This window comes from Eleginops maclovinus, chromosome 16 (genome assembly GCF_036324505.1).
Source record: "Eleginops maclovinus isolate JMC-PN-2008 ecotype Puerto Natales chromosome 16, JC_Emac_rtc_rv5, whole genome shotgun sequence".
In the NCBI taxonomy this organism is placed as follows: Eukaryota; Metazoa; Chordata; class Actinopteri; order Perciformes; family Eleginopidae; genus Eleginops; species Eleginops maclovinus.
Window position 1 is genome coordinate 5449187 of NC_086364.1, and position 26509 is coordinate 5475695.

Here is a 26509-nt window from a genome sequence, read left to right on the forward strand (position 1 = left end):
GATGGAAAGAATAAAATAAATAAAAGTGAAACTTTAATTCACAAGCACCATCTATTGCACTGGGAGATCTTTTATTAATTGTCATGAAAAGTGCATCAGTGTAAACAATACTGTATGTACTTCATTAAATGTTGGTGGAGGGTCAATGTTTATTTTTCTCATTTTAAATCATATGTAAAGAGGTTGAAATGTTCTCTACATGCATGGTTTTGTATAATTAGATCAGTAAGGCATGTTTTGATTATAGTGCTGCTACAGTTCTTGCACAAAGAGAGGTACAGTTTTCTTTGGGAACCTTTCTAAAAAGGCATTGAACTGAATGGTATAAATTGTAATGAAATTACGGACATTTTTTAAACTTGAGCCTTCATGTGGGGGTTAAGCAGGCAGTGGGCGGAACGATTACACAATGCTTTTGGCTGTTTTTGCACTTTTAAAGTTGGAATTGTGCAATCACGTATTAGGTTTGATGTTTCTTCATTCATTTAAAACAAACATCACGTTCTACAATTCTTAATTAGAAAAATGGTTTGGGTCTTGTTTCTTCATATGTTTGTCTGTGTTTGACTTTGGATGGCTTAATCAGCCTTAAGGATATACCCAAGTCTATTTTTAATTTTTTTTGTGACATGGACTAAATTAAGTAAAAAGATGTATATGAAAAAGATCTAGCAACAGGGTTCTGAGTTGGCACATAGGTTTTTTATTCTATTTTAAACAAGTTAACAATACAATGAAACTGTTAAACAATATTTAAATATAAACAGTTGAATTTATTTGCAGGAATACATACAATTGTTTTAAGTTTTACTTCAGCAACTTAACATTTATGAATGCAAAATTATTAATAAGCATACGGAGAGTGGATTTAAAATACTAGACCTTTTTGAGATAATATCCAAAATAAACCTACAAACGTTCAGATGACACAGTCTTAAGATCATCGTATTTGTATTGAATTTAACAAAAGCAGGACCGTCAGTACACAGCGGTTGCCCGGTGTAGGTTTTTCCCACATGACCTGAAGGCAGCCTCAGATGATGAGAGTGGGTCATCAGCTGCAGACAGGCAGGTGTGGTCGAGACATTCCGGGGAACCAGCGACTCCACCGGGACAAAAACAACGTTTACCACGGATATGTAAACAAGACCCTGCGACAAACCAACAAGTACACCTAAATGACCAAAGTAAGTGTGATGTCTTTAGTAAAGTCTAGTCCAAAGTTTCTCCGGGGTGTGTGAAGTTTCCTGACGTCTTGGTGTCGGGAGCAAGTCAGCTCGAGGCCCAGAGACCGTCACTCCCGGACTGGATAGAAAAATCTGGAAGTTTTAAAGTTTACTAGCTCTTTAGCAGCGACGAAGAACTTTTAAAACACTAACTGCGATTTTTGTCTATTGTTATGCCATTGTTTCTCCTCCGGTTGTCGTGGTCCATGTTGAACTTGTAAAAAATAATACTCAATTCGCTATTACATGCCGTAACGTTATGGAGTAAAAACTTGGGTGACAATTTGAATACTTCAGCGTACACATAGTTCAAGTGTGCCGAATTGAAGTACACCCTGTCAAGTAGTTAATTTAATAACCATAAAAGTTATTTAAAGCCTTAAAGTATCATTATTCCATTGATTTCCTAAAAAATAAAATATTTTTTTGTGGAGTTTGGCGTGACGATAAGTTGCGAGTCAGTGTCACACACAGAGCTGGCTTTAGCGGCTCACGTATAACTATATTATTGCATTGCAGCTCTAAAAATCAATGAAGTCTCGGCCTTTTTGTAAACCAGCTTCTGCATTTCAGTGTTCTGGTTGACCTGTGGCCGCTGATTCATTCCTCTGGTGTTTGTTAGACATTTACGCCAGACTGCATTCAAAATATTGGAAAAGAATCTGCTTGTTCACCCTCAAGTGCTCGAACCCAGTGGCAAGAGAATTAAACCTCATATTCTCAATTTGTAGGTACTATACTTCAACTCGTCTTTTCCAGATATATAATTATGCCTTAATGTTAAGTCAATAACTAAGTCTGTACTTATCAGACAAAGCCGAATTGAATGATGACTAATGTGAGACATAGCACCATTTGTAATTGTATTGTGAAGGTGTTTACCTTTTATGAGTTACAGATAATCATTAAATGACACGTTTCCTAAGCAGCCATTTATGTTTCCTTGCAAAATGTAACGCATTGTGTCTATTAACTCCCATTAGCAAATTCCCTTTTACTTATTTCAATGGGCAGCAGCAGCCTTTCCTGTTTTCATGGAAAAGGCTGCCAAACTCCACGTTATACTTCCCTGTTCAGTGCAAGTCATGGAAACGCATTGGCACTCTATAAATCTTTTTTTTTTTGTGCTACCTAGCTAACCCTGCTAAGATTTAAGATGGGGGTGGATTTAGCAGGATGAGGAAGTTATATTTAGTGACTCAGCTGTTGTTTGAGGAGCAGGGAGGGAGGTAAGGAAGGGCACAGTGCATACAACACTCAAGACATAACTGATAATCACAGGGGCAGTGGGGGAAGAAATGTCCAGGTACTTAACTGAAGTAAAATAACATGTATAAGACTGTGAAAAGACTCCACTGCAAGGAAAAGTATTTAATTAAAAGTGCAATTGAAGTAAAAGTATGCATCAGGTAAATGTAGTTAAACAAGAATGTATGGATTGTGCACCATCATGTTTGCTGTCGGTCAATATTTGGATTAATATACCTGCTGCATTTTGATGCATTATACTGCAGTAGATGTTTGTACCTACTGCTAGCCAGTTCAATCTGCAGTGCATCATCGTCTATTAGAGCAGTTCATGTTTGTAGGTTAGTCACTGTCCTGTGTGAACCACTTGGCTCCTAATAGTGAACTTTGTATGACATCCTCAGAAAAGCTGCCCTGTTTTCAGCTTTGTGATGATCCATTTTCCAGCTGATCCAAGCATCTTCCTCAATATTTTATTTAGATTAAGTTGAATTCTTTAAACACATTAACAAATTCTTCATCCTTCAGATCATCACAAACATTCAAAATCATCTGGCTTTAAATACAAATAATAAATAAAAAGCACATGCGGGGATTTTTAGTAGTACTCAGATGTTCTACTTAAATAAAACTAACAAAATAAAATCGTAAAATTTGCTGTGGCTAGTAAAACTCCTGCATTCAAAATATTGGCATGCATTCTGGTCCATTTTTTAATTTTTGGAAGTATATATAGTGCCAGGTACCTCGTGATGTCATCAAGGAATCATTCATGTAATACTATAAATCATAAATAATTGTTTATATTGTATAATTAATCTGAATCTTCAAAGAAATTGAATTGTCAAGTGTTAAGTAAATACACTGCGTAAAGTATCTCAAAATTGTACTCATGTACAAGTATCTCAAATGGTTTCTCAATGACAGCACCGGTGTATTTCTTTCTATTATCCTTTAACCGCCTTTTCTTTTCTCTGTTTAGCACCTTGTAAACCTGGACTGTATAACCCTCCTTGTGTGGGATTGGCTTTTCACCCATCGCGCAGAGGAACTGGACTGAAATTAAAGGAGCGGCTTAAAAGAACCTCTGCAGATGTAACCACGACTGAACTGCAGAGAGAAAGAGGAACGTCTCGGATTCTCGCTTCTCCCTTTTATAAAAAAAAAAAAGGCATGGAGTTAATGAGTAAGCGGTGGTGGATTTCAGTGCAATAACACCCGTCCATTTGCTTGTCAGAGCAACAACCACCAAATGCTTGGTTTGAATGGTTTGAATGCATAGACCTCTGCATTAAAGGAGAGTACACCCTTCACTGACACAACTGTGGATGTCAGAAAATCAGTGAGTGTGTTTAGAACTCGTTGGAAATCCCCAGCTGGAGTGTCATCGGGTGGAACTGGAACTAAGGTGCGACCACGCGGCCACTCTCAGCATGAATCACAAATGCAGAAATCTCCAGAAACGGCTGTGCTCTCATCGTGAATCCTAACAGAAATTATGTGAACTTCTGAACCAAAACTCCCCAAAAAAGTTGCAGAGGAAATTGAACTGGAATGTCGTCTCATTGGCGCGGGAATGCCTGTGATTTTTGGACAAACTCTCGTGCTGCTCTGAGCTCGTAGCATAAGGAGGGAATAACAAACGGAAACACCGGGGAGATCAGGAATATCACCTCCTCTTATGAAACTGATTTGACTTGGGAATACAGTGCGAGGCCTTCCAAATGGCGGGGAAGGACTACAATCATCTCTTCAAACTGCTCATCATCGGAGACTCCAGTTAGTGCCTTTTTGCTTTTTATCAATGTTAAATATTCTGAAGTCAAAGTACGTTCTATATGGAGTCCCACAAGAGAGACACAGCATTAACGTGCACCTTGCAATTAGTGGTTTTTCTCATGCTTAGGAAACCCACAATTAAAGGGCATTTAGGAAACCAGTTACAAAAGAAGTAAAGTAGATTTTTATTGACAAAACATGAGCTGTATGTTTCATCTTAGTCATTAGTTTGCACATAAATGAAAGCCTAAAACACCAGAGTTTTTACAAAGAAAAGAAACACATTTTAACCTTTTGATCAGCTGGAAACAATACTGGATAAACTAGTAACAAAATAAGCACATTTGATCTGATTTCATTGCAACAACATGATTAAGAACATAAGCTGTATGTTTCTTTCCAAGCATGTTTGTCATAAAAATGCAAGTTAATGATAATGTACAATTTTGGGGAACTGATAACAGTTTTACCATGTTTCTGTTTGCCAAACCTTTTTTTAAAACACAAAAGCAACCATCATAACCTTCTTCAGGTCATATGTTTTGACTGGCCTGACTTAGGTGAATATATTTAGCAACTGAAGTAAGACTTCCTGAAGCTTTTGCTCATCTTTCAAGTAAAAAAGCTGACCAATATGAAATAAACCTAATTGAAAATGTTATTAAATGACGTTACCTTGCTAGATTCGGGACATTGCGAGATCACGTGAGAATTACAAGATCACGCGATACCTGTCATAAACTCTGTCTGCCTCAAAGAAATGTCCCACAGAGTTTTAGCCCATTTTCAAACCCCCTACTGTCAAAACGGTGCAGTTAACCGCTTCAAAGCGCTTCAAAGCGCTTCAGCCACTTGTTTGTTTTAAAGCAAGTTTGAAACTGCCACGCTGCTAAACAACGTTTTCAGACAGGCTGTCAGAGGTTTACAATGTCTGACTGAGGTCAGGCTTAACTGAGCTTGTTTTAACTTGTCAATGTTAACCATTTTTCATTGATGTTGTAATATTCTGACTGTGGGGCATTTTTCCCTTCTGGGGGCTCCAAAGTTATTATACATAAATGATCAATATTGAAAATTCAGATTTCATGTGACGTGGTGCACATCTCATGCACCTGTAGACCTTCAGCCACTCAGTAAATGCAACACTTCTGCTGTTTAAGACTTGTTTTAACCACGTATTGCATTGGATTTCAATATATCTTGCAGCGACGCTTTGGTTTTCAAGGGTAAAACAATAAGTTGTGAGTTGTACTGTACAGGGCACAGCTCTGGAAAAAACACCATTATTTTGGGTTAATTTTCTGGAATGTTTCTACTTATACAAAAAAATGAGACCACTCCAAATGTTTCTTAAATCTTTATCTCTACATGTAAAAAAATAAATATTGCCAATCAAAAACATCCAGAGATGTTTGATTTAAAATCAGCACAGACAAATGGAGATGAAATCAGGGTTATTCCACCAAACATTTCTTTGCATATGGTTTAAACACTGCATCTTTGTAGTTATTTTCACCAGTTGTCATGTTCTGCAACTAAATAGTATAAATAACAATATATTTGAATTGAAATCCGGGTGAAATAATCGTAGTAGTTTAAAGAATAAAAACATAGTAATTTGACTTAAGCACATATAAATAATAATCCAGAGGAACGTATCATTCTGTCGTAGCTTTGAATTTTGTTGCTGTATTTCCCAGCATGCTTCTGCTTCATTCTGGTTCATCAAGTCTCTTCTGATCAAGTCAGCACATGTGTTTTCAGGAGAGTGATCTCTTCATAACCATGTCTTTATCTCCAGCCCGAGTTTAACCTTTGTTTTGTTTTCCTGCCCCTCCCTGCATTTTAACCACCACTGTCACTCAGGAGGAGATGTTCTTGATGTTTCTGATAGTAAAAATAGACACGACTGTCTCGTCTGTCCCTGATTGGTGACATTAATTTCGACGCAGTTATATATGAGCTAATCTGTGATGTGCTTCTCCCTCAGATGTGGGGAAAAGCAGCCTGCTACTCCGCTTTGCAGACAACTCCTTCTCTGGTGAGTCTCCAACCTCTGCTGCAAGTCCAATGACAGGAAATTCCTCCAAACTAGAGCTATTATTTATTTGTAGGAATACCCAGAGTGCCAAAGTATCAAGATTTAAAAGCTTTATTGTCATATACAATAGCTACAGTACAGCGTTGTTCAGTGCCGCCAATAATGCAAATAAAGTGCAGGAATAAGAACAAAATATACATATAAAACGAACAAAATGTTAAATGAAATACTTTACAGTTGATTAAATACTGAATACTTTAAGAACATATACATTTATATATTAAAACACATTTTCCTGATGCTTGATGGTGTAAAAGAGGAACCGAAATGAGAACCAGACTGAAATGGATGTGAGAGAAGTGGCAATCTGGGCCAAAGGTGACGGTTTTTAGGTCTAAAAATGTTTTAAATATAGATTATATGACCCTTAAAATGTCCACTGGATGACTGAAAAGTGCAGCTATGTTTGCTGCTCTGCCAGGGACCGTTCTTTCTTTCTTTATTTTATTGATCTATGAAACGCACCAATCCAAAGGCTAACATGCTAACTTAGAGAAGACTTACAACATAGTTCTCCAATAGAAACCAAAGGAGAAACCATGTAACGTTAATTGAAACAATATAATCTCAAGGTTACTTCTAAACTGAAAAATAATAAATGCTGTAATAATATATAAATGTGTGGACTAAACAGGTGTGTGTTTAATAAACATGTGTAAGTGGCACTTCACTGAGCTAAGGAGCTACAGTCCCAAACACTTCAGTCTCTACAGTGAGGCAGAGAATTAAAAGCATTTTATCAGGTGAAGTCATCTTATCTCTGCTGGGTTAGACAGAGCTGTCTTAACCTGCCTGCAGCTCCACAGGGAGGAACAAGGTGGACAACATGCAGACATTTTGGGGGGGTCGATGGATAGAAAGACTTTCTCAACGTTTCTCATTACATATTCAACATATACTATTCAAGGCTAAGTTCATTTGGCAGATTTCTTGAGGTCTTGAACACAACACAGTTATTTTGGGGGCAAATATTTTTGAATAGGTGTAATTTACACTGGGGATGCCATGTCCCCAACATTTTATGACGAGGTGGATTGGTCCCTACTTGTTCAAAGCTAAGTGTTTGAATACCTAGCATCCTAACTCGCAAATTAAAGCACTTCCATAAACATGTATTTGCACAATTACCAAAATCTTACATGCAATGATCAGTGACTTAAAAACATTTCTTAAATAGTTTCTGATCTTTGTAATGAATCACTTTGACTCATCACATGCCCAAACATTGTGTTTGTAGAAGAAATCTCCTGACCCCCACTGATGTCCCCTCTATTTTTCAACACTGACTCCCTTGAAGATACCGTTTTACTGTAGGATAGCCCTGGGCATTATGGTGATGGTATATCAGGGGTCTTCAATGTTTTTCAGGCCAAAGACCCCCAAACTGATGGAGAGGCCACATATAAACATAGCTCCCCTGTTATTGTGCATTCTAATCTACTCAATAATACAGAGGTTCATGTATTCATGTTTTTATTTTAAACATGTGAAAGTTTTGCTGTGCCACTGCCATTTATAAACATGCACCTTGCATGAGCAACAACACTGAGCTATTAAAATAATACACAGATCCATGTTTTATTTTAAACACACATGTAGAAAGGATCGTGATCCTCAAGCCATCTGTGGAGGGAACACATACTCCCACATTAGTGACAGGTCCGAACCTTACATCTCTAAGTTGCAAAACAATAATTATTTTCTCAAAAACAGACAAGGTATATTCTTTTCAATAATATTGCAGCTCTGTCCTTGTATCTGTGATCTTAGTCAGCTGGGGACTGAGTAGGCTCTCGGCCAATCACAGGGAAACTGACAGCCAGCCTGTAACATGCGGCCTCGTGATTGGCACAGCAGCGATAGGGGTGGGTCCTCCTCTTTGTATACAGGAAGTTTGGCGGGACAGGTCTAGGCTAGTCTTGTGCTGAGTGAAAGATAAAATGTCCTGCCTCGATTTATCCGAGGCAGGACATGTTAATGTGTATTTAAAGACATTAACATTTGTGGGGTAAAACAATATTTGTTTTACCCCACTGTTGAAGACCTCTGCAGTATATCATCAAAACAATATAAAAGTGTCTATATGTTTTTACATTGTTTCTATTTTGATATATGTTGGCTTATATATTTACTTACAAACTGGTTTGATTATTTTGCCCTGAAGTCCTTAAAAATGAGAAGAATATTGGATTATTTGTCAAGTGTTTAATTCACGCAGGATGTACAAAAATAGGCTTTACCATACTTAGATCTGCTGATGCATTTCTGTTGCTGGTTCCAGCATGATCTGTACCAAAGTATAAAAAGGAGAAGAAGTGACAGTCTAGAAAACTGTGTTCATGCTCAATCATTGAGGGAGAAAGAGCTCTTATACCTCCGTAAAAACAATTATGTTGCTTATGTATTAGCACAGGCAGTATGAGGAAAGAAAAAATAAAGAGCTTTTTGAACATTAGAGGATGTAAACGTCCCAGTAGAGGCACACAATACAGATATGAACCTGAAAATAACAATCATAGGCCCCCTTTAAAGTAGCAGCTAGTTTGTGTTATCATTTGAAATAATTACTGTAATATAAAATAATGTTTACTTTTAGTTTTTTTAATGTGATGATATGTTGCTGGAACAACAAAATCCCATGAAGAAACCCCCGGAGATATTCCCTTCTTGTCTGTTGCTGTCTAACCTCTGTATGTGGGGGTCTCATTTTACTGCAAATGTCCCGGCTCGTTTCTGCTGTCTTCATCGTGAGGAATGGACTGATGCATGCAGGCCAGGTGCCGGCTGCAGATGCTGTACAGGCTGTGGCTCTCTGTCGGTCTGATGCTGTCCTCTGTGTCCTGCAGGCAGCTACATCACCACCATCGGAGTGGACTTCAAGATCCGAACGGTGGACATCGATGGAGAGCGGGTGAAGCTACAGATCTGGGACACGGCGGGGCAGGAGAGATTCCGAACCATCACATCAACGTAATAATCCTACACACCTAAACTAGGTTTTATCTTCAGGAGTTTTCCACACTTTAATTGATTTTATCTTGTTTATTTTTCAGTTTTTATATACATTTTAAGAAGAAATATTGTTACAGGGCAAACAAAACAAATAAGTACATAAAATAACAACAGGAAGGAAGGAGGAAAAAAGAAAGAAAACAATGAATTTAATATTAGTTATTCTCATACGTGACTTAATTATCACATTTCTTCCATTTTCACCAAGGATATAAACTTGTTTTTTACATTTATTTTCAACTTTTTCCATTCCATATATTTACTTTACAAGCTCCTTCCGTATTTAGATTTGTCTTTTTATCTTTCATTTTAACCCGATGGTGTTTCACTTCATTAATTCATCCTTCTCTGTGCAGGTACTACAGGAACACCCACGGGGTCATCATTGTTTACGACGTGACAAATCCCGAGTCGTTTGTAAATGTTAAGAGGTGGTTAAACGAAATCTCCCAGAACTGCGACAACGTTTGCAAGATCCTCGGTAAGTGAACCGCATAAATGTGAGTTTAAAAGAATGTATTTCATGTGCCCTGCACGGTGGACTGTTCGAAGGCTCAGACCGGCAACCTTCTACACTGCAGTTCACTGATTGGCAACTTGAGGCTCCACAGTGACAGCCATCACAAAGCTACTGTTGAAATGAAAATAGAGTAATAGTATATAAAATCAAACGTAAATCATGCCATTTTCCAGCATTATTTTAAGGCAAATTAAAATGATGAAATATCTTGCTGTTAACTATGTTGTAATTTACAATTGTTTTCCTCTTTGCTTTACTCTTCCCAGTCACTTGCCATCATTTGTTATTATTTTGTAAATGCATATCTCAAACTCAGAAATTCTTTCTAATAAGACAAGATGTACTTTGTTGATCTCGGATTGGGAAATGATTTATGTTGCAGCAGCATAAAAAACAAGCATTGTACATAAATAGAAATTAAGAGAAGAAATAAGCAATTCTATAATGTGAACATCTCAAAATAGAAATAAAACAGCATTAGAGAATAGAAAATATACAAGTTGACCGTTACGCTAAAAAATCTATAAACTATCCGACCAATAAATCACAATTGAAGGGCCAATTAAAAGCAGGATATTATTTACATCACGTGTGCATGAGTGAAATATTACATTAAATATAAATGTACAGAGTGAAGTAAAAGTCCAGTTATCCAAAGAGAATGAAAGTCATGTCAAAGCATTCCATACTCGATAGTGCAGCATTGGTTTAATCGAATAGCAGTCGGTTTGTGATTTCAAACTCAGCCAAGATTTCTTTTTGTTGAAAGTTACTGATGGTAAAAGAGTCTGTTTATAAAATACTAAAAGAAAATTCAACCCGGTTATTATAATATTAGAAACACAGCAACAACAAAGTATAAGATTACTTGTTTAAATGCTTTTTGGAGTAGAGGCATCGGAATCAGACATCCTGCAACAGGGGCATTAACATGATTACCACAGCAGAGAGTGCAGAGTACAATACAAACGTAAGGATCAAGTCCCAGATCGTTTTAGTCTTTTCATGCAATGAGAAGAAAATAATCAAAAGTTGAAATTGTTTCCCGACCTGAAAAATAGTATCATTTCCTGTGTTCCTCTTAGTGGGAAACAAAAGTGACGACCCCACCCGGAGACAGGTGGATACCCAGGATGCTATGCGTTTTGGGGAGTCGATGGGGGTTCGGGTGTTCGAGACCAGCGCCAAAGAAAACATAAATGTAGAAGAGGTAACTTCAATGTTATTTCATATATTCTAGACATTCATTATATATAAACATGTTTGCAGGTAGTTGGCCCAGGTATTCAACATCAAACCTAAAATACATCTTAATGTTAAGTTCACCCTTTCTATATCCTTTTCTTTATAACAAGTTTTCATTTTATCATCATTTTTTACTTTTCTTTTATGTTTCTTTTATATTATTATTTTCAACTTAGAAAGAAACAATTTCCTATCTATAAAATCACAATACATTTCAATTTAAAAACTATTCATTAAAATGTCCCGTCCTGCTGTGTCCAGATGTTCATGGCTTTCACCCACATGGTGCTCCGGGCCAAGAAGCAGAGCCAGAACCGAGCGGAGCGGGAGCGAGAGCGGGAGAAAGACACGGTGAACATCAACTCTCACAGAGACCGGGACCGCCGGAAGAGAGGGAAGAAATGCTGCTAAACAGACTCCACCACAAAGAGCATTCAGACAAGATTGGGAAAACGTGCCTTAGGGAGAAGAGCTCTCTGCGTGTCAAAGCTGCAGACGTTTGGAAATGTGGCGTTCAATGGCTGCAGGGAGAGAGGGGACCTGAGGCAGAGGGTTTACAGTCTGTCAGCACTGACTGCATGTAGCAGCCTGGAGGGTAAATGAGTTAAAGGATCACTCTGGGGGTTCTCTATGACATTTTAGCCCATTTACTACCACAATCACACAAAACTAGACGGCACTCAAAGGGAGCAGCGCTTAGACCAGACTGTTAGCGCATAAGAGAAATGCAATGCATGCCCTTCAGGTGTCAGAGCAGAAACAGCAATAAGAGTTCTCATGAGGAGAATAGGAACAACAAATGCAAGTAGTAGTATAAATAATAAATAACAAGAGGATTGCTGCAGCGATTCCTATCTTTCTTGGTCATTCAGAAAACTGCAAATAAGATTTGCTGTTGAAAATGCTCTCTATAAACCAGTGTTATCCTTGCTCTTTTTCGTCAGTGCAAACTTTAGGTTAAAATCTCCCAATAACACAGGAAAACTATCGTACAGGCGTATAAATGTAGAGCTCATTTGCATACACTTACTTAGCTTGAAACAGGACTCTACTAACGACTTTTCAACATCTTTTAACCTGCTAATTAGTTTCTAGATTAATTTAAAATAACATGGGTGAAATAATTCCCAGGTGATGCTACCAGATGTTTTATCTAATCCATATTCCGTTAAAACATATCAACCTAGTTTCTACAAATGAAAGCTCAGACTAATCTGAAATGTTGATATTTAGGCGTGCAAGGTTATCGCAACGTTTCGGCGACCTCTGACCTCTTGCATTACATTTCCAAGTGTTTAAATCTGTTGGACAGATGCCAGGTGTATGTGTTTTGACCTGAAGGCATCTACATCTAAATATTGACTCATAGTGATCGCTCCACAAGCGGCCAACAGGAAGTGACCGTGTGTGACTCACGTTAAGCCATTTACATGACAGATGCAGTGTTGTCTAGGCCTCATGTACTGGAGAACTACGCACAATAACCTATTGTAGAATTTATAGAAAACAAAATGGACACAGGAAGTGGCATTAAAGTCCTACCTGCAACTCTCCTAATTCATTCAAATTCCAGAACATAGTGCAAAAGTGAAAATTTAGAACACCATTGACTGTATTTCCCTGCAACTGTGATGTTTAAATATTGCAGAGATACAACTGCTGCCTTTAAATGTTTGTACCCGGGCATTGAGACGTTATTGGCTACCGGTGCGTTCACAAAACATATATTTATGAGATTTTCGTTAATTAATTGTAAGTGAAGCAGCCTTTAACACTAGGAAAAGATAACACGATATCCAAATCGAGACGATATCCCGTCTGTTGTCGCAGTATTGATATGATATCGATATATTAGGCAGTCCTATTTTTAGATGGCATTGGATTTATAAGTGTGTGATTGTGGTGTATGAGCTAAGACATCAAATCTCCGGTACGGTCCTTTACCTTTGCACTAGTAAACCACTGTTTATGTGCCAATGTTTTATTTTTAGTTTTGTCTTAATACAGTAAACCTATTTACCACTGAAAGGGAACTGGCTGCAGTCCTTACTAAAGTGTAACCTCACACTAACCTGTGTGATGGCTCCGTAAGCCTTATTCAGTCGGGCCTTAAAGACTTCAGTGTGTGTAACCTCAGTGCAGTACAGGCCCAAAATGTTTATTAGTATGTTATTGTTGTTTTTTTAATAAAAATCTCTGTTGCCTAGCACGTGTCCAAATCCAAATAAAGCAATAAATCCAGACTCCGTTTGTATGATGATTTCTTTGTTTTAACCTACAGGACAACGATTTAAGAAAATAACCACTTCCTTAAGACTAACACTTAGATTCTCATTAAAGTAGTCAAAGTAAAACAAATATTTTGCAGCATCATTCTAAATGGAATCTATACGTGTTAGCTCCACAAAGTGAGTTTAAAGAGGCCCTATTGTGCTTTCTGGTGTTTTCCCTTTCCTGTAGTTTGTTTGATTATATATTATATAGTTTTTTTGTGCATGTAAATGGTCTGCAAAAGCTCAAATCCTGAAGTTTCCCCCCCCCCCCCCCCCTGCCTGAAACACCTCCGTTGTAGCGGGACATCTCTAAAGGGTTGACCAATCCTAACAGGGCTACAGCTAACCAATCAGAGCAGCCCGGGCTCTGGTTTCAGACAGAGGGTGAAATGAGGCAGTATGAGAAAAATGAAGAGCTATAGTGTCCTTCCTGGTTCATCTGAATTAAACACACAAAGGAGACATTAGAGAGCTTTAATATTATTAATACTTACGTAAGCAACACCAGTAACCACGACAATGTAGCTGCAAAACACTGCACTGACTGAAAGGAGGGTGGAAGTGCTTTTATTTTGAAATCCAACTTTTCAGAGAAAGGAACCAGTAAGAAAATGCTGCGTTCACACATCACGTGAAGATCCAGTTTGACACGCTGATGAAAATAATAACCCTGAAATGAAGGAATTCTTTCAGCTCGTTGCATTGCTGTCAGGCTGAATCAGATAAAGGCAGTCTGTCTGCACAACCAAGTCATCTTTCCTGCTATCAGCAGTTTCAGTGCTGCTGTCACACTCTTTTTATCTCGCCCCCCCCCCCATCAGTTTGCTTTGGGGAGCCTGTAGACGCCTGCAGACATGATCAGCTGATGCTCCCTCACCTTCCTCTGCAGGAAGATCTCAAGCTCGCTGACGTCCATCTCCGTGACGACAGGTCCTGTGGCGACGAACATCCGGAGCATGGAGTGGATGCGGTCCAGCGTCATGCTGTCCAGGTTAGTCAGCATGGCCTGGATGTAGGCCCAGAACAACTGCAGATGGGGGGGGGAGATGAGATGTTATGCAGGGCCTTTTCCTTGTGGATTGTTATTTAAACTACATGCGAGCTTTACTGGAAACATGACGAGTGAAATTGTATAATTCAAAATTCCACGTTACTTACTCCTTCATTTTACTGGCACCATTATTTCTATTGTCTGTATTTCTGTATGTCTTAACTATCATCAGAATCAGAATACTTTATTTAACCCACAGAGAAGGTGTAAAATATGTACAATATATCAACAATAAATACTTGTTTTGTCTTGGGGTTATTTTTGGCACGCATTTTATATCTTTATTAGCATTAATCATGCTTATAATTTGGACTTTATTATATATCATTGTATGGGTGGTTTATACCTGAGGGTGATTCACCTTTTTGTTTAAATGATTAATGTATAATAATACCAGGGTGCTTAATATTCTTGCCATAAACCTTTCAAACGTGGGGACCAAATATAAAAATTACATTCAATATAGAATAGATAGAATAAAGCTAAAAGATGGCTGACCACATCCCCCCCAGTCCTCAAAGAACTACACTGGCTTCCCGTCTCCCACCGCATCGACTACAAGTCACTGGTTCTGTATTTATTTTATTCGCTTTTTATTAGCGACACCCTTTAAATGGTCTTTTAGTCTTTATTATTTACCTACTTTTATATTGTTTTATTTATTTTATAGGTCTTAAAGGATTTCAAGTTATATTATTTATTCAACAGTTTTAAAAGTCAACATTTCCTCTTAAGTTGGTCTTTTAACCGTTTCACCTTTAATATAATTATGAAGGTTTGATTACGATTATGTTTTGTGTTTTTGTTGCTCGTGTTTACTTTTATTTTATAGGGTTTTATATGTTTTCATCAATTCACTTAGTCTTGTATCTTTGCATTTTGAGCTGCAAGTGCTGTATGAAAAGTAATATATAAATAAAGCTTTATTATTATTATTATTATGAACCAAGCATTAATGCCATCGAACAAAAAATGAGGCAATTTTCCAGAGAACATTTCTAAAAATAATATGTGCAGATTAATCTAGAGAAAGGCTACCCACAAGTGCGACTGAATTCTGACTCGTCTGTTCGTGAAATGGAGAAGATGTTTGAAGTGATAGCCGGATATAATGTTGGGTATAAAGCTGAGTCATGTTCACCTGCAGCTTCTCCTCCCTCTGCTCCGACTGGGTAGTGGTGTTGGAGTCTCTCTCCTCATCGCTGTCGATCAGCATCACCCCCCTGTCCATCTTCTCTTTGGACGAGCCCGTCTCCACCACGTAGTAGCGCCCCCCAGCCTCCTCCCTCAGCACGCCGTGCTGCTGCCACAGAGCCAGCTTCCTGTGTAGCAGCTCCTTCGGGGCCCCCAGCTTCACACTCAGCTCCTCCAGCGTCCAGGAGCCTGACGGAGGACAAAAAGAAAACATTTTCAGAATTTGGTTCTTTATAAATGCACTTTATAAAGACCCAAAAGGATTGAAATGCAGACTCTGTGTTTTGTTTTGCATATATCTGAGACCTCTAATATATTGTTGAAAATAGTATAATAATAATGCACCAGGTTCGTACCAAATAGTATAAAAATAATCTGATCAGATCCTAATTTACCAAATGATGAACTCAGAGAAAACAAACCAAGGCATTATCAAATGTTGATCCTGAGAGGAAGGGAGGATGGTGTGTGGTGACAAATTTGAGTTTTCGTATCGATTATTGGAGTTACTATTTTTTTTAATTAGTCAGTCGAAATTCTATTTTACATTTTTTAAATCAATTTAGTCATCTTTTATTTATTTAGTCAATTATTTGAGAAACACATTTTCTTTTTTAAATCGTCAATGAATTTAGTTTTAATTGTTTTAGTCCCAGATTGAGTCACTATTTTAATATTTAATTAGTTGTGTGTAAATATCTTCATTCTTTTAATTGTATGAATTAAAACAATTATAATAAATGAAAAATGACAGCATGTTCTTATTTTCTCATTTCAACACTCCAAAAGAAAAAAACTCCAACTTTTTACTTTTGTCCTGGAAGTGCAGGATGATGGCAGCGTGGATGGGGGTCACGCTGAGGTTGGTGAGGGTGCGGTCCTCCAGCTCCAGGTCCAGAGTCACAGAGCCCAGGTGAGGCTTCCAGCTCAGTGTCCTCATGGCCTGATAAGAAGAAAAACTGCGGTTGATATGTTGATTTATACTTTTGGTTTACAAAATTTGGGATCAATAAAGTTCATCCAATGCAATGCGATGGCTTTTTGAGCTCCACCTTAAGCTTCTCGTAGCGGTGGGTGTAGGCCTCCATGGCCTGGCAGACGACGGGCGGAAGCTCCAGCTTCTCCTCCTTCAGCGTAGGCCAGAACTCTGAGGACAGGATGATGGAGGACAGGGCGAGCGGAGGCTGCTCCTCCTCGCTCAGACGGGACTCCTCCTCACGGATATTACTGTTGATCCTCCTGGAGTCTGCCATGTCCTGAGACAGAGGGAAGGAATGTGTCATTTTTATTAGTTGCTTAATTGAGTAACTATTGATTTTATTTGGTTGATTATTTGAGTTCCTATTTTCCAAATCTGTCTGTTAGTTGAGGTCATTTTCTCCTTCGTACTCATAAGTTGTTTAAATGCATTACTTTTTTTGTTAATTAATAATGGTTTTTTTACAGTTCATTTTTTCTCAATTGTTTAAGTTACTTGTTTAATTTATTTATTTATTAAAAATGTTATTAGTCGAGCCATTGTTAACTTAACTCTGGTGAAAGCGTACCAATAGAATTACCTGAACCGGACCGGGTAAGTAGCGCATGCGTTGTCTGACCAACATTTGAAAATACTACTTCAAAAAAAAGAATAAGGCATTGTGTGTGATTGTTGTCTAAAATAATTTATTCAAACTAATAAATCTGCCACAAATGTAAAGTGTAAGATCCAGGTGAGTAAACGTCACCAGTGTTTACCTTCAGCATGACCTCGCAGTAGTGCATGTGAGAATCTCCAAACCTGAGCTTCAGCAGCTCCACGTTACGGATTTCTCTGCAAACACAACAGAGAACAAGAACTATGATAAGAGCATCAGACGATGGCATTTGGTAAACAGTTCATGTTTAAGAATTGGAATATTCATACCGAAAGCTACTGAAAGGGTTCTAAGTACCCATTTCCAACATGTACGTCATTGCAAATACCACAAAGCTCAAATCCAATATATATACAGCCGCAGAAAAAATCAAGACACCACTTCAGCATAATCATTTTCTCTGGTTTTATTATTTATAGGTCTGTCTTTGAGTTAAATTATTAATTTTATTTTATTGTATTCTATAAACTACTGACAATTTTTCTCTGTGTTGGAATTCAACAGACACTGGACTGGCTGCCATACATGCAGAAATTGAGATTTAATATCTAATGTATATTTGTTGACTTCAGTTCTCATGTTAAAACTTCAAAGCCAATTCCTTTAACGTGAAAGTCCCCTTAAGAAACTGTAATCTATAGGGCTTCATCAAACTGGAATAAAGTTCCACTGTTACTGCTGTTATTAGTCATGGATATCCCTCATTTCATCAGAAAGTATAAAGCACTTGGCAATAAATCAGATTTCTGATTCTGGTAAATAGGATTCAAATCATATTATGATTCAGCTTCTGTTGTTTTACGCTGTAGTTTGTGCAGGTTAGGTGGGATGATTTGGTGAAGGGTCTGTTTTTTTTCTGCCCGACAACCATGTACAGTAATGCATTGTTGTACTTGATTCTGATCCACTGTACAAAAAGAGTGGGTGGAGAACCCTTCAGTTTGTGTTCCTCTGTACCTGGCAGTGTTGTAGTTGAGCTGTTGCAGCAGTCTGTCTGCCAGCACGGCTCTGTATTCATCTATAAAGATGTCCTTACTGCCGTAGATGCTGACCAGCAGGCTGATGATGTCTGAGGAGCGGCGCTTCGAGCCCATCTTATCTGAAGATAAGACACAACACAGTTCAAAACTCCATTGTGAATAGTTTAAGACATCCTCCAGTCAAATCCCCAGAAAGATGTCTGGTAAAATTAATGACCAATATTTCAGTTGTGTTTCTAATACTCCATCAGAAGAAAGTCATGATTTTATACTTTTTGTATTTTCATTTTTAAATGTGGAAAGCACATAACTTTGGATTGCTAAACAATTCCCAGTAAAGAATAGACTAACGAGTCATGGGGCAGAAAACCTCTATTGGTGCTGCAGTTGCTCATTATTTTTTAGCAATACAATCATTATCATCACTGAGTGATTTATAAAGTGAGGAACTGAGGAATTAGCAGTATAGTGTTTAGTGAGAGGGACATTACAGCAAAATGACAAAGCCTCAGACACATGATGCGTTCACTGACCAGGCACGGCGTCAGTGGGGTCTGGAGTCCAGTCCTCCGGGTCAGCGCCTTCTTCATCACTGTCCTGCATCTCCAGAGTGACCAAGTCCCCTCTGGAGAGCTCCGAGGCTAAATCTGTGCAGCCCTCAGCGTCTCCGGTCAGACCGGCCACGATCTGCCGCACCGTGTCCTCCCGGGTCCTTTAGCAAAGGATTCAGATATTTGACTTATATAAAACCTCAGTGTAGAAGTACACAAAGTAAAAATCCTGCATTCAAAATGTTACTTAAGTCCAAAGTGTCGGAATCAAAATAAAAGTGCCAAAAGTAAAAGTAGTCATTCTGCACCCCCACCTCTTTCAGAACAATACATATTATATCTTTTGAGTATAAGTAAAACTGACTTTTTGCAGCAAGTAAAGGGGGAGCTTTTTCTAAATGTCCCCATATATCTGAATTTCAAAGGAATAATACATTTTAGATTTCCCTATACATCATAAATCATTAGTTAATTTTGTTATTTATTATCTGCATATCCAAGTATTTAAAATGATGTTATCAAACAGAGTAAAAAGTACAATACTTTCCATAAATCCTTTTTCAGTGACGTAGGCCATGTTTGTTTGCTCATTTATCATGTTTCCCTGTCCCCTGATGCTGTATAGTGAACTATAGCATCTCATTATGCTAATGATGTAGCTGTTATAATATGCAAAGTAATATCTAATCCATCATGATGACATTAATTGTGCTTACTGGCTCTCTTTTAGATGACCTTGTGATAACTGTATGTAAAAAGTCAATCTGAAAGTGCGGGAGAGTCAGGCCCAGTTCCAAACCTCACACTACCCACTTCCACTCCCTGATGGAGTGAACTCTAGTCTCACTCGCAGCTGAACAAGGTTCCCTTCTTTCCGGTGGAGGGTGTAAATACAGGGCAAGCTTTGGACCAAACTCCCCTTTGCGAATGCACCGATACATTGGCCAGACATCGAGCGTAATGTTCGCCCTATTTACTGCATTCGCCTATACTGCCTATGCCCAGGGCCGGCCCTGGTTAAGAGGAAGATGTATGCTTAAGGGCGCCACTAGAGGGTGCCCCCCACCGATTCGGGGGCACCCCCCACCAATTCGGGGTAGTGTGTAGGGGGCGGTTTGGAATTGGGCCTCAGCCTTTCAAAATGTTCACTTTTCTGGCTGTTAATTACAGCGCCCCCATCTGGCAGATTTGACTATTCTTTTATGGAAAGAATAAAGTTGACTCTAGCCTTTGGTGTTTTACCCCTCATAAGGAAGTGGTGTTTGCATGCACCTACCTGAGGTACTTGCGGATGGGCTGGCAGGCGACCTGCAGGATGACCATGGAGGGGTCCAGCTCTCTGAGGGCTTTGATTGCCGAGATGTAAACCGTGAGGATATCTGATGTGTGAACCCCTGAGAATGGATAGAGCAACAAAGACAGGTTAGTTCAACTTCTGCTGTGTGGTCACTCAACATATACTGTTGCAGAATCAGTTAATTAAAAGGTTTATTATGGGTATTTTCAGATAATGTAAAGACACATACACAGTAGAGGTGCAGCTTAGGCTTATTAAAGGGATATTTCAGTAACATGTATATTTAGCTTTTTTTAAATAATCAACACAAATATTATATTCATCCTAGGGGATTTTGTAACCATTGTTCTATGTTAAAATTAAATAAATAAACAAAAAAATACAATTTAAATGAAAAATATGTATAAAACCATATATTTGTACAGAAATATATAAGAAAAGGGTCAAAATACATAAATTACAATATATAAAATAGTGTATTTATATTAATAATATTAACCAAAAACCAGTTAGTGGATCAAAATCACATTCCACACAAGTCCAATCATCTCGAGTGAATTAAAAGAACCCTTATCCAGAGCAGCCTAATTATTGAAAGTGTTACTGTAAACGCAAACACAGAGCTCACCACCACACGTCCACCATTGTTCCACTACTGCTCTTTAATCCCAGTGGCTTTCTCACCTGGATGCAGCAGACGGCTCTCGAACGCAGACTTTAAAGAAGTGAGGAGCTGCTGTCTCTGGTTGGTTCTTTCCAGACAAAACTTCAAATCTTCAATGGCTGCTTTGGATTCTGGGAAATCTGGAAAAGAGATTGGGAAACAAGACATGTCTATAAATCTGTGCACATAAATTCCCCGCATCTCTTGATGCTGTGTATCACTCTTCACTAAGATTTATTACTAGAGAGCATTTAATACTAATTCTCTCTCTGTGGGGCGTGATAGAATAAAAAACATGCAGACTAATCTTAAGATTTGGGGGCTTTTTTTCTAGTTTTTACTCTACTTGATGCATTTACTTAAATTATCTTAAGATATATATATTATTTTTTACTAATTTGGCTTTTTTTTTTTCAATCACCATTTTCACCTAGGTTTTTTATTTGTGATTCTTGCTTCCTAAGGTTTAAAAGCAGGTCTCTACCTTAATTTAAATAAATGTACAAAAATATAAAAAGTTCAAAATGTCTGTCCCTAGCTCAACTACAGTTTCCCTTTATTTGAGTCGACAAGCAGGTTCATTTCAGATAAGTCCAGGATGCATTTAGCTTAGCTTAGCACAAACACTGGGAGCTAACAAAGCTAGCCTAGCATTATCAAAAGGCCAAACACCAAGACACTCTGAAACTTTCAAATAACCCCAATATAACTGCTTTCTGTCTCACCTCTGATTATGCTGAAAAGCTCCTCGATCCTCATGTTGACGTAGATCGGCAGAAGAACTGGTGCATGTGGCATCTCCACTGCTTCAGGACGGAGCTGCCCGGCTGGCCTGCCTGGAGACTGGGAGTACTGGGAACGCTAGGGGCACTGGGAATACCAGGAGCACCAGGAGCAGGTACCAGACCGTCCTTTTCAGCCTCGCTTGCAAACACTTTGCTGAGCCAGCCCAGCACCAGCTCCAGCCACTGCTCACACAAAACACCAATATAACATTTATCCAGACAAGATTTCTTGAAATTAAATGTATAATATGTTTAATTTATAACATTTACGAATGGAAAACAACTACATCTAGGTTTAATATATATTTGTGAGTTGTGTGCTGACACGACCCCAAATATTTCCAACTATTTTCAAAGAAATGTGTAGTTTTTTATCGATTTAACGTTGGGGGCGACAGTGTATATGGTAAACACTTTTTTTAAATCTTGGGGATTGAGGGAGAGGGGTCATAATCCCGTGAAAGAAATCTAAATATTTACATGGACACTCGGATACAATCTTCTAGATAAATGTCAACAAGAAAACTCAGATAATAGTAGAAGTATATTTTCAAGTCACCGTAACACTTTCTTGTATATTTACCACAAGTCTCAGAGTTTTATTCTCGTGAATCTATTTTCCCTGATTATAAAAATACACTGTCCCTACAATGCTGTCATAGTTTCATATGGTTTCCTGTAAAGGCGTCGTATCCTCTGTGAGCATGTGTGCTTTTAGGATTCATTGATGGATGTTTTACCGTCTGGAACTCGAGGAGGAAGGAGCGCTCGTACTCCCCCCTGCAGTGCTGCTCCATGCGCTGCTCGATGAGCTTGTGGAGGATGGAGGTGACGGCCTCACAGCTGACCCACTCCAGCAGCTGCAGCTTGGATCTGAAACCACATGAAAAGAAAAAGATATGACATAACATGAAATTATTTTGGCTATTTCTTTAAAGTATAACGCTGATGTTCTTTTGTATTCATCTTTTTTTTCAACTCAAAGCAAAAATGTGCTAGTTCTCTGAAGGAGTCAGCACTTGTGGTTATCTCATCTGGAAGTCAATGGGTTTTTTGAATGGGTTTTTGGTTGGATGCCTAAAATAAGGCAGAAGTTAAGAGATTATGTTGTAGGACATAAAATGCGTCAGTAAATAACCCGCTTGTTAATTCATGAAGCTTCGATTTTTTGCAGAAAATGGTGGTTGCTAACAAGTGGCCAAACATTAGCCACCTTTAGCTTAACTAAACTAACTAAGTGGTTTTGACACTAAGTCATGTCATGACCGTGATCTACCTCCCTTATAGCGTAATTTTAGCTTTTTACTTCTGGAGATTGCATATACGCTTTGAACATTATAAAACGTCCCTACAGAGCTTCATTTTTCTCAAAAAAATCTAAATCCAATAGAAAAATCATATTGAAATTTGTGGAGGGAACCAAGGAGATGCTGAGTTCAGGGTCAGACACCACTCTATACCATCTGACATAAACTATAACTGAAGTGTGTGTGCATTGGAAATAATTTGCAACGTTCTTCATATTCTTTCAGTCCACTCACAGTATGTGACTGAGTTCTTTCAGCTGCTCCAGGGCCTCCTTACACCAGCACTGCTGAGAGGGGACCCCGCAGCCCGGACAGACCCCTCCCTCTGGCCCCTCTGGAGCCTCGACCCCGTCCTCCGCCTGCCCCTCCTGGTGCATATAGACGGAGAAGGTCCTGCTGTAGAACTCCAGCACTCGCTCCTGGAGAACGGAGGAGGGGGAGAAGAGGAGGAGGGCCCTGATGATGGTGAAGGCTCGCTCCTGCAGGCCCCCTGGCCCCGGCCCACAGAGACTGCCACGGCCCTCATCTTGCCACGACTCCAGCCTCTCCAAACCGCCTGAGAGGAGGAAGAGGAGATGTTTTAATAATGAAGCATCCCCAATAGATAGCTGATGAAGTTGGATTATTCCTAAATAATTTCACTCAAACTCTAAATGTCATGTTAATCCTAAAAATACAAAATCCTCCTTTGATTTATTTTTACTTATGCCTTACACAAATATTAACAGTGTTTCTTTAATCTGAACAATTTATACTCTAAATTTATCTCCAAAATTCTTTCTTTCTCTTCTCTTTAATGCCTGGCACTAATACTTTACTAAAGTTTGACTATTCTTAAAATGCACTTTATTCTCTAAATGAAAATAAAAATCTTAACCAGACATATTTTTATTTTCATATGCCAGGAATGAATACTGTTTGATTTTACTCCCAACATTTTCCCTTCGTCCTTGACTTACTCCTAATTTTTTCAAATAATGCCTGGCCCCAATTATCTTCCTTAGTGATCAGTATTGAACCTATCTACTCATTTTATTTCCCCACTTGCCCAGGAAAGGTTCCAGTCGTCCTAACAGAGTCTTGAAGGCGGTAAGCAGAACCCAGGCCCGGCCTCTCTCCTCCAGCTCGTTCTCCGGCTGTTTGAGTTCAGCCCAGAACTCAGGAACCACGGCTGAAGACAGACGCATCTGCAGAGTCTCCAGCAGCCAGCCACCCAGCAGCCGCCCCAGACCCTCCCCGCTCAGCAGGGCCAATGAGTCCCAGAGGCCCTGCTCCGGCACCGGGCAACCAGGAGACATCTGGAATATAAAGTAGGATTAGTAAAGTAAAAATACAATCTAAAACAATCTTTTACAAGTAAAAGTCCTGAATTCATAACATTTTTTAATAAAAATACAGAATAATCTTCTTAATGGACTTCAATTTTCATCCTCAAAAGTTCTTATTGTACAGATGTCTCTTTTAACAATTACATATTTTAATATTATGTTTTTATTAGTGACATACATGTAACAGCATTTTAATTGTGGGGTTTATGATACATAAAATATTAGGTTCATGAGTATTACAATACTACACTCGTGAGAATCATGTGCTTATGTTAAAAGTTACTAGTCTTTGAGTGGCACATGTACATGCAGTGAAGTAAAAAGTGCCATATTTGTTCCTGAAACGTAGTGGAGTATAAGAAAGAATAAAACAGGGCCATCAGTTTTAATTTCTTAATCTTTTTAGTCTGGCAGGTTAACGCAATAATGTAGTGATGGGATGTGAGTATGTTTTTCCTCCCTTCACTGATTTGTCTAATTCTATGGATTGCACAGAAGAGGTTATTAAAGAATGCCAGTTTTGTAACTTCTCCATTTTTCTCTCTCACATATCTTGTGTGGAAAACAAAGTGAAATCATGTGTGAAGCCATGATCAAGCAAGGAAAACACACAGCACATGGAGACAGATTAGCAACAGAAAGAGGAACACAGGTATAGAGAATAAATATTAAAGTGTTAGCTAGATGCAAGCCGAATTTAAACCAAAAGGGTACTGACCAATGTTACAAGCAAGAAAACCTTAAGTTGTGAAATTAATGGACGGGACTTAGGCTACAACAGTTCACCCATATTAAGTTTTTATATAAACATCTCTGTCTAATAACAGCATCCGGAAGGCAATTACAACTAAAAAGAAAGGTATGGACAGGGTTTTATGTAAGCCGAATTTAACCGAATACCATTACTAGTTGATGGACTACACTATGTTGTGTCAAATTGGACATTAACCTATGCTACAAACATGAAAACATTAAATCGTTAAAAAATGGAATAGGGTATGGCGACTCCAGTATAGTCCAGATTCACTCTTGTATCTTTTGACTGCATTAGTCCAGGGATGAGTCCACTCACCAAAGCTGCAGTGACAGTCTCCCAGGCATCAGCAACACCTTGTTTTTGTGCAGATCCCGAAATATCTGCAGAATCTTCCTCCATCCGAATTTCATCCATCTTCTTGGACTTTCCTCAGAAATAGGTGCTAGCTAGTGTGAGTAAAACATTTAAACTTTGGGGGATTGTTGTTGTGGTGTTATATCGTCGCACATGTCTATGTATACGCACGCATTATGTATCGGATGTGATTTTTATTCATTTCTGAAAACAAAAAAATTCAGGAAAACCTTCTGTTATTAATTTGAAATAACGTTACATGTTTCTAGCTCGCTTATCGCGGGTTTACTTCTTCTCTTGTCGTTTTCTTCTTCTACGTTGCATGCCTTTCCGGCAAACTGTGTGCCAGGATGTACTACACTGCCCCCTACAGTTTACCACTGCATGCAACTCATTAAATAGGACAAGTGATATTTCAATTAATCAGAATCAGAATCACAAATACTTTATCCATCCCAAATTGGGATTTTTCCCCCCCGTTACCGCAATAAGTGATTTATTTGTTTTATCTAAAAACAATCTGAAATAGCCTTGTGGAGAATGTCCAAGTATTCGATATATGGTGACTTAATTAATTTTCAAAAAGGATGGATAATTACAAACAAGTATTGTTTTACCAGAATTGATAATACCAATGCCTCACACACACTCATGTAAATATATTTAACAATCCAAATATGCATATACTTTTCATTCAAATGATCAGTGTTTAACCGTGATAGCTTGTAACAGTTAATATATCATTTTATTTTTATTGTTTTGTATTATTTTTTCTTTTACATTTTTTTAATTGTGTGATGTTGTGTACTGTCCTGTTTTGGCATACTATACTATGCCTTTTTAATGAGAAACTGTACCTGTTAAATCCGATCCAGGCCACAGGATGGCAGCAGAGCGTTTGTAACTACTGGGATAGTTCTTTTTATACATCCATAGGTTGTCTTCTACAAGGGATGTGATAAAATGAATTATCATCAGCAAAAGTATTTGTTATATGTTTCTTGTATCCCAATAACTTAAATTCTGTTTTTTTTATTTATGTACAATCTGAGTAATATAAACTTTTTTCTTATAACAATGGGACACCAAGTAGATTTCCGAAATAACGTTTAGTCCTCCCCATGTATGTATAATGGGTTAATGTGTGTACATGTAAGTGTATGTGTGTGTTTGTCCCGCCTCCCTCGAGACGCCGCAGTG

The 26509-nt window shown here is 38.4% G+C and overlaps 2 protein-coding genes across 2 annotated transcripts; one reads left to right on the plus strand and one right to left on the minus strand.

Annotated features, from left to right (window-relative positions):
* The first annotated feature begins 1009 nt into the window (after positions 1-1009).
* On the plus strand, positions 1010-13374 carry si:dkey-16l2.16 (ras-related protein Rab-35). The gene is made up of 7 exons (XM_063903974.1): positions 1010-1187; positions 3457-4253; positions 6244-6294; positions 9201-9324; positions 9723-9847; positions 10972-11096; positions 11393-13374. The coding sequence occupies exons 2-7, from the start codon at positions 4199-4201 to the stop codon at positions 11540-11542; spliced, it is 630 nt and encodes a 209-aa protein (XP_063760044.1). The 5' UTR covers positions 1010-1187; positions 3457-4198; the 3' UTR covers positions 11543-13374.
* Positions 13375-13926: 552 nt separating this feature from the next.
* anapc2 (anaphase promoting complex subunit 2) lies at positions 13927-25635 on the minus strand. The gene is given in 15 exon segments (XM_063904036.1): positions 13927-14431; positions 15597-15838; positions 16460-16592; positions 16702-16905; positions 17387-17462; positions 18244-18385; positions 18800-18978; positions 20094-20211; positions 20799-20918; positions 21504-21548; positions 21551-21746; positions 22304-22436; positions 23105-23426; positions 23919-24168; positions 25271-25635. Coding segments are annotated over 15 exon segments (2469 nt in total). The 5' UTR covers positions 25370-25635; the 3' UTR covers positions 13927-14221.
* Positions 25636-26509: the final 874 nt, after the last annotated feature.